The 9564-nt window shown below is 36.1% G+C and overlaps 1 protein-coding gene across 1 annotated transcript; it reads right to left on the minus strand.

Moving 5' to 3' along the window:
• Positions 1-1043: 1043 nt before the first annotated feature.
• Positions 1044-7753, minus strand: LOC134678199 (U-scoloptoxin(19)-Sm1a). Its single transcript, XM_063536663.1, has 3 exons — positions 7645-7753; positions 5164-5316; positions 1044-1864 (listed from the first exon to the last, which is right to left on the minus strand). Exons 1-3 carry the CDS (start codon positions 7715-7717, stop codon positions 1731-1733), a joined length of 360 nt encoding a protein of 119 aa, XP_063392733.1. The 5' UTR covers positions 7718-7753; the 3' UTR covers positions 1044-1730.
• Positions 7754-9564: the final 1811 nt, after the last annotated feature.

Here is a 9564-nt window from a genome sequence, read left to right on the forward strand (position 1 = left end):
TTACAGTTTATATAGGATGTTTTTATTGAATTCCGTTAACTTTATGGTATGGCTAAGTACATTAATTTTAAGGAAGTTAAATAGCATAGTAAAGTTAACGTTCGAAAATTTGTCTTTCTGTTTTTCGTGAAATGTAATTAAATGTTGCATATAGCTTGTTGTAACACGGGCATTATATTTTTCCCAACCAAACATTTAAAACCTGTGAATGTCATTTCATGGCTCCTCTACACGATGGGCCAGCGCCGGCCACTCCAAGGGACGCAGCTATGCGGTAGAATAAGATAGCAATATCACTTGCTCCCATAAATGCGTCCCTTGGAGTGACCGGCGTTGGCCCATCGTGTAGAGCCATCAAGCATCGAGTGTCGCGATGAATAAACTCTTAGAGTCGGACCAAGAATAGTCTGCAGCGGATTTGACAGCCTTTCATAGAAGTTTGACGTTTAAAATAACACGTGCACTGCGCGGGCTAACTCCGCTGTCTTTGAGAAAGTACGCTGTCATTGAAATTAACGGAGGTTAAAAAACACAAGCAGGATATGTTTTCTGTTTGACACAATGGTTGACTGGTAGAGAATGCCTCAAGGCAATAAGTTCTTAAGTCCGCCATTTTGTTATAGTGCAATAAAGTTTAAATAAATAAATATACATATTTAGATCAATTTAATATATAGGTACATATACAATAGATCAATGCTGTTCGACGCGACACTCAAACGTGGCCCACAACACCCCAATAATAATATATAGGTAAGTACATAAAATGTTCACATGAAAAATAGAATATATCCATGGACTTACATAACTATAAAACGTGACTTGCGAATTGTGTTACATAAAAATATCTTCAGTTATATTTTTGGGCCATGCTCGTACCTAGTCAAGTATAACACAAACCATTGTCGCCTTCCTTTCTTTTCGGGGACATAAATAAGAATTTTAGCGTGCTTGTAATGCGGGGGATACGTTACACTATCACACAAGCCGGGATTTATCGCGCCTGCTTGATCATGGCTTAGGGTGGTACAAGTCTAACGCAATTTATCTCAAAGTACCTTTTATTTAACATGAAATTACAATAAGTTTTTCAAATGATCACAGGATATCAAATATAAAACTGTTATGAAACTTAAATATTTCAAAATATTTATAAATGGGATTCAGTAACATAATTTTCGTTGAATTTATGATGATAGGCAACGGCATCTAGAGCTTTAATTCATCTGACCATGGTAAGACGAACACGTGATTACGTGAGTAAACCGTTTCATTTATTCAAATACTTAATGTAATATAACATCAGAACCAAAACTGACATGTATGTTCTGCGAATTGCCGTCGTGGTCGTCACGTTCCAACTAATGCGATAAAGAAGCATGACACGGTAAATTATAACTTCCATATTTATGTACTGGCATGCCAAAAACTGACATATTGAGGCATATTCCATAAACCAGGATTTTACGAGCACGTGTAGGCCTAAAAGTTCAAGTTACCCGGGATCACTCGGCGGTAGTGTTCCCTGACGCCCTACGAGTACCAACTGGAGTACGGGCATCAGCAGCGTTAGCCGTGATAAGGACAAGTCAGTAGGTAAGTATGTGGCATATATAAGACGTGATGCGAGGGGCTAATTTGTATCAAAATTATAGCACCCACAACCCGCATTATGTTTCGCAGCCTTCTATAAAGACTATATTTCCGCGCATGTTTGAGATGAATTATTATTACACCAAGATACAGCATCTGGTACTTTCAGGGCAATCCGTAACATGTTGGTATTTAGGACGGAATTGACATAACTCAGACAATGGTTTGCATTCTCCTCCTAATTTTCTGCATCTTCTCTCCTTAACAGAACCTGAAACAATGTTATTATTAGCTACAAAATGTACTCTAGATTAGTGGGTATTCTAGATCATCAACTAAACTCGTATTACCAAACGCTTGCATAGCCATTACTTTGTAACGTTCAACATTATACGTACATATATGTAATTAGTCGGCCCATAAGTTCTGTCACTGGACAATAACTTAAATTTTCGGACACGTTTTCAGATACATTTACGATGCGGGGCAATTTTTAGAATTGTATATCTTCACATAATTATTTAGGTATTTCATCCTGTTATACACATCTGTCTTGTACACTTAACACTAGTAGATTGCACACCTGTGTAGAAGAAAGAAAAATGTAACATTTAAGCTAACGAAGTACAAATTGCGAGAAATCCCGTTCAGAAGCAGAAACTGATGGCATTGCGGACGAGTTATGAAAAATATCCGTAAAAAGAGTATTCATTCAAGATCTAGGACTTCGGGTTTCCAGAAGGAAAACAGGCCATCTTTTTAACGTTCGATTGAAAGGCTTAAAAGGAAAGAGGACGATGTCACTTAACCGCTTCTTCATACACACGTAGTTCCCAGTTTTCTTTTCGATATTAAATTATAGAAAATACCTATTTTACGTAATTTCATGTGTGTACAATAGCTCCGTGCCGTACAGCTTTATTTTAAAAATTCTATCAGAGCCCTTGTAGCTAATACGACATGTTTCGTATGCCGGGGAACGATTGATGATAGGCTAGAATACGAGCTTGTCGGGCGCTAGCGTCTACAGTCGCTTTAAACTATGTACATATAGAGGTATATGCATAATTTACAGTTTGACTACTGATCCTGGTATTACTGAATCGCAATTAAAAAGGGATTGAGATAGCTGTCAATCCATATTGATTTAGACGCAAGTGTATGGAAATCTGTCATTTCTAATCCCTTTCTGATCGCGGCATGACAATAGTAGTATTTCTAGGCTTCAAGAAATCAAATATTATGAAGCTGAAAAGTGGTGCCTTGATTTCCCCCTTTAAGCTCTTATACATTAGCTAACGAAAATCATACCTTTTTCACAAATCGATCTTAAGTAGTGCTAGCGTAATTTCATTGGCTACCAGTTTGACACTGACATACCTAAACGCTAGCGTGCGCGTAACTTACTTCCAATGCATCTCGCTCGTAGGTACTCGCATCTTAGTGCTTCTTAGTCAAACTTCTATAAAATTTTGACATTTATTTAATAGGTACTTGCATCGTCTGGGCTATCAAAAACACTGCCAACAAATTAGCTTGGTCTGACTCTAACAGTTTTCAGAATAAGTCATACCCAAATACTAAAGTGTTCAAGCTTTACTGCCTAAAGACTGTCCTATCCGCAAAGCCTACAGTTGGAAGCTTTTACAAAAAACAGTGCAAGATAGAGGCATGTTATTTGGAGCGATGAAAGCTTTACTCGCAACGGTATGTGGAACAGACGAAACGAATATGGTGTATTTATGACGAAGAGAATCCTTTCGCTTACCAATTTATATGTCACCAGTATAGTTGGTCAGTTAACATCTGGGCGGCATTTTACAGGGAGTATGTTACAGAACACATTGTTTTTGCCTCCAACTTTAACAGAGATGGATACATTACATTATTCTTGACGCTTCGGTTGACCTCGACCAACGTACAAAAAGTACGAATTAAATTAAACAATGAGTTTGAGGATCAATGGATAGGTCGGGTTGGACCGCCCCCCTGGCCACCCAGTTCTCCGGGTCTAACTTTAGATTTCTTCCTGTGGGGCTGCGTTAAGGTTAATTGCGGCCTTTGACAATCTGCCAAGGAAAAATGATGAAAAGCATACACTATCATTAACTATCGCACGTGTAACGTGTATCGACATACTCGGGCAAATGCATTATAAAAAACGGAAGAACATTTGAACACCGTAGGTACTTATGTAAAGATATTGTTAAATATTGCAATAAGAAATAAAGTAATCGATAGTAATATTTTCTCATTTAATTTATATGATTTATTTGACATTTATGCAATTATGCATAGATAGGTACTGTTGTGTGGGTATTCATAATACTGCAATACCTAATGGTTTACTTTTGTAACGGGCAGGCGTGACTCACTCCGCGATTTCGTAGATTTGCTACAGGTAGCTAAAAGTATATCCGTTCCGCCCCAATTTAGGGGAAAGCCATAACCCGCACGTGGCGCTGTCGCCAACTAGCGGCCATATCCGTGCTGATCGTGACAGACGCAGAGAGTGAGTCTTCTGTACCTAGTACTATTATTTATTCTGTGTAACGGGGAAGATTTTGTGTGGGTACCTATTCATACAAATATGTACTAGCGGGCAGATCGAATAAAATCAGTTGCTATCGAATACGCCTTTCATTCACTTCAAGTACATCAGTGCTATTATGTCAACACTCGGAAATAAGCGTTGTCACCTCGGTTAAATAGAATAGTGAATTTGGTATTATTATTTTTTACTTAATTTATGATTCTAACCATTACAGATCTAAGTAACAGTACTTAGATCTGTATGTATCTGTATGTAGACGTATTTGTATTCTGCAAATTTCCAATATCAATATCAATAACAATATCAAACTGCACAACGGGACTTAATCGCGTATTTAAGTTTTAAGATTTACCTCCGACGTTTCGAGGACGGCGTTGTCCCCGTGGTCTCGGAGAAGACTGGCTCAAGTTGACATCAACATCTTCTAGCCGCGCGAGTTTTTCGAACTACCCGCACTTGGTCTTGTTTATCAGTTTGAACGTTTTGCGCACTAGGGATGTCACTCTGTCGACACACAACACTAACGATATTCGATTTATCGACTGTCGATATTCGTTTCCGCTTACATTAATAATTAGTTTATTAGTTCATTATATTAGTTTGATAATGTTTAATAATCGTGAAAGTTTAAATCAGTGTTTATCAATAACAATATCAATCAGATAGTGCAATTACGTTAAGAGCTAGAACCACTTAAGTCCGATTCGGGAAAAAGGTGTTTTTTTGCGACGGCGAATACATATTATGAGAATTGTAAGGAGGAAATTGAACTGGCTGGTTCGGTTGGGGGTAACGGAATCAATTTCTAGCCTGACAAAGTCAGGTTCTTTAAAGCCTAGGAACATCGATACCTACAAGGATCAGAAGTTAAACGGCGATCTAATAATTATGCATACGACACTGTTCTACAGATCCAGGTGCGTTTTGTGACATAGATGCAATAGGTATGTTTCACAATATGATAGCTGCCCATTACTTGAATGTGCCTAACAGTTAAGAAATAGGTACAAACTAACTTCCATAACAACATTCGACGCTATCGCTTTGCTGTGAAGGACAAAGACCACTTTCTTGAGTTAGATGGCCGACAGGACAATCTGACGCTATGACGCACATTCCCCCGCTCTTAGAACAAGGCTCCTCTTGATAAACGCTGTCGATCTTCTCCCCTGAAACACAAGGTACCGGAACCAAATAACCCTGTCGTTTAATAGTATCGCAAGTTATTTAATTACTTATAGCCAGAGCAAGATTCTGCAAAGGAATAGAAGACATCCCTTCAAGTTTTAAGGGTGCAAAAATTACTTCACAGGGATTTACCTACAAGACACTAATACTGCGATTGGTTTTTACAAAAATGTGAAGATGAAAGCGACTTTACAAAAATAATACTTGTATGAATTATTTTTAGTCACTATGTGCAAAAAAATCCTAGATATTTCCAACCGTCAGTGGATTTTTAATTCATAATGTGAATTTCTGTTAGCAGGCTGAATCTCATGAACCGTAAAACTAAATTTTCACAGATGATATATTTCTGTTGCCGCTATTAGGTACAACGAATACTAAAAAGTACGTAATCCTCGGTTGGCGAGTCCGACTTGCCTTGTCTATGATATAAAAGGGTCCATATTGGGTCGCAGAAAGCCGCCTCCAGACTATGCGCGTGAATCGCGGGCAAAGCCGCGAACGCGAGTGTGGAGTCGATTTCGCTGTCTGCGAAATTCGACGCCACACTCGTGTTCGCGGCTTCGCGCCGCGATTCGCGCACGAGTGTGGAGATGGCTTAATAATTGATTGTTCTAATGTAATGTTTCGCATAAAATTCATTTCGCATAATTGTTATTGTACTGAAAATATTAATATTTCTGAAAAATTATAACACAAACCTAACCTAACCTACCCTATTCTACACAACCTATGCAAAATATTTTCGAAAATACTTTCTGTTTCAGCTGGAGAAAAAATATGCGAAAAAAGTTTTATGCGTAGGTAACATTACATTATGACAATCAATTATTATATTATGCGACGAGATAGGATCCCGTCCCGATATAAAACATTTGAATAGCAGGGAGAAGAAAATTAGTTGGCAAACATGTACCTAACATGTAAAAGATTTGGTGAAATAAATGAATTTGAGTTTTTCGTTAGTTGTTTCACTGTGGGGATACGGTTAGGACCAGGCCGAGGATAAAGACTGGATCGTTAATCATGGATAAAGATAAAACCCGGTCTAACAGTTGACATGTGTACTAATTTGTATTGCTATGTTCTTATGGTATAATCTGAGGCTATTCTTAAGACATATCTGATAATTATTAAAAGGTTTTACTTTTTTTTATTTTAGTATTTTTTTTTATTTAAAGAAGACATTTTAAAATTCAAAAATTGAGCAATCTTGAAGAGGACACCGAGGTATATATGTGGTGAATTATTAGGTACTAATTCTACCTCTAGGTATACCCAGGTTCCTTTAGTTTAACTAATAGGTGCTCTTTGTTTTCCATCTATGTAATACAATAATCAATTTTAATGATTGCTGCGGTATTGACTTTGAGTTAAGGCATGGCATGGGGTGCAAAAAAACTTAAGTAATCTCGTGTTTTCCGCAGTGAGAAAATATTGAGGAAAAGATATAATTGTAATAAGAAATAATTTAATTAGGAATCCGAACATAAATAACGCAAAAATAAAAGTGCAAGTAGCGTAGCGTATTTTTTTCATTGCAATTAAAGTTCCCACCCTCTCACCGCGAAAGTAATATGTATGTTTCATCATCATCATCATCATAACTTAAGAGCTATGTATGTTTAGTGTTTATTTTTATTAATACAACTTAATACTATACATTTAAGCGATTACACCCCATTTTGTTAATAACAGTATTATATTTTACAATAATAAAATATGATAATGTTTCATTAGTATGACTTTTCACTACAAACTGGTTAATAAGATGATTTCGCATTATCTAAGTCGCCGGTTGAGAATACGTTTGTGCCATATCCATTTTTGACAAAATCGTTTTTTAATGATTCCTAAAATAACAAAAAATATGCTATAATTGACAGTAATCGGGGTTTGAAAAAACTATTTGTGTAATATGTTGTGCACTATCCGCATTTTGCTATATTACACTCTTTTAATAGAAAATTATTACAAATGCGTGACATATCCAAAACGTTTGTGTCATATCAATATCATACATTGTACTCATCAAAAACGGATAGGGCAATATTAAAAATGCTTTTATTTTATGATTACCACTATATTTATAATATTTGTATGGTACTATAAAAAGTAAACATAAGTGCTTAAATGATAAATAAGTTCAATATTTCCTAAATGTAAAACTTTGCGAAAAACATTTTTTGCTTATTTTGCTTCTTTTCGCTCTCCTGCAAACCAATTAAGTGGCATATGGCACAAACGTATTCTCACCCGACGTTTACATTGTTCATGGTAATTTGGTCAAGCACTTTTTTCATACTTACAGTCATTTTTGCAACACACTACTACGATTTCAAAAATGATAAGCAAAGAGAACACTGTAAATGAAATATACATTGTCGTAGGTATAATTAACGAGTGTACGGCAGAAGGAACAAGAAGCAAGTGTGTGTTGAGCAAAGTCGACTCATTATAAACATATGACGCATACATGCCAGTCGGGTTATTGCATAAGTGTCCTTTGTTAAAAGTACGTCTACCTACTGTAAAAAGAAACTATAAGTATAATATTATAATATATATAATATATATATTAATACCGTATATTCTAATTCTTATGTCTCCGATACCCAAAGGTTGTCTGGAAGAGATCGCTCTTAAGCGATAAGACCGCCTGTTGTTACCTCTACTGTCTTTGTTTATGTTATTGTCCATTTATTGTAAACTACGTGTATGTGAGGTGTGCAATAAAGAGTATTGTATTGTATTGTATTGTATTAGTAGTTCTTGTCAACAACTTTTAATTGAGTATGTTGAATTTGTGGTGACATTGAGATATGAAATTGTAGCCATTAGCTCTTAGTACCCTCGGCCGCCTTCCATGCATCATCTGCCGTAATTGCGACTGACTATAATCCCTTACCGCTTGTGATGGATCCCACATCACGCCCCTGTCTCCTATCACCTGAACATTGTGATTAATGACAGAAGTATTGTCATAGTTATGTAGAGAAGGTTACAAAACTGTATTGTACGTGGTAGGTATCTATTTACAAATGAAATCGTGCAAGATCTTCTTATGTTTAGCGGGAATGTGGTATTTATGAATTAAGCTATTACAAAATGTAAACCTCCACTATAACCCAGTGATATAAAAGGTTCACCTCGGAATGAGAGATAATAAGCTGGACACTCAAATACACATTCATTATCGTATTCTAACTAAAACTTGCCTTATACTTATATGTTACAGATAATCTCGTGTACGCATCGAATTTTATTCAGTATCAAAAATCACAAAAATCTGTTTTTTGAAATTATCAAGGTTTCTAAAGCTCCGACGATCGCATCCTTCTCTATCGCACCAATACATCAGTGCGAGCGAGATGGACTGCGATCGAGTTAGCGCAGTCGCTAATGTAAACGACAAATCGTGGTACGGCTATAGGTATAATATAAACATTTTAGTCTAGTATTTATTTCACTAAAGTTCTAAAGCGGCATGGCAGGCGACGGCGTGAGGACATGATGCGACGGTAATAATATTCTATTTACTACTTATTTATGATACTTTAAAAACTCAGTAAATATGTATAGGTGTAAATAAAATTTAACTTTTAATTCATCTATTGAACATAATAATCATATTTAGTTTTAAATGCCGACCTAAAACGAAAATCATTACGCGCGTTTATAAGTTGGCAAGGGTGCACGGACCCAGATTTGTGGCATAACGCGGCTCATTTCCTATTCTCGTCCATATTTACGCGTGTTATTTGCTCACGTTTGCATCGATTCTGCCGTTTTGCTGAATGAATACAAACGCGGTACACAATATGGACATTAACAATGTCGCAAGCACAAATCAATATTCGAGACCTGTTACGCATTAGATTGCGACAGAATGGCATATAACTATTTTATATTGCCTGTGAAATAATAACTATGATTTATGACTACTTAACTAATAAGTACGTATAATAAAATGAATTTGAAAACGTATATGTAATTAGTTGCACAAACATATTTTTGAAAACCGTTAGGATACGTACGTACTTTACGTACGTACTTTCAGAATAGATTTAATAGCAAATTGTTTTTTATTGTTTTTATTGCTGTAGGTAAAGTAATAAATGAAACTAATTTCACTCATTGTATAACGTTACTTTCGATATCAGTTATTTTTTCATATCTGGTTGGTACCTATATTTACGGAATAATCGCATGTAAACTCATAACCACTA

The sequence above is a fragment of the Cydia fagiglandana genome, chromosome Z (assembly GCF_963556715.1).
Source record: "Cydia fagiglandana chromosome Z, ilCydFagi1.1, whole genome shotgun sequence".
NCBI lineage: Eukaryota > Metazoa > Arthropoda > Insecta > Lepidoptera > Tortricidae > Cydia > Cydia fagiglandana.

Bases quoted from the DNA above. Each gene is read 5' to 3' on its own strand.
- LOC134678199 (XM_063536663.1), bottom strand. From the start codon at position 7,717: ATGTATATTTCATTTACAGTGTTCTCTTTGCTTATCATTTTTGAAATC. The intron at 5,317-7,644 runs GTAAGTATGAAA...CTTGTGTTTCAG, and splicing joins AGTGTGTTGCAAAAATGACT to GGGAGAAGATCGACAGCGTT. The intron at 1,865-5,163 runs GTTAGTTTGTAC...ACATTGTTTCAG, and splicing joins CGTCGAATGTTGTTATGGAA to GTTCTGTTAAGGAGAGAAGA.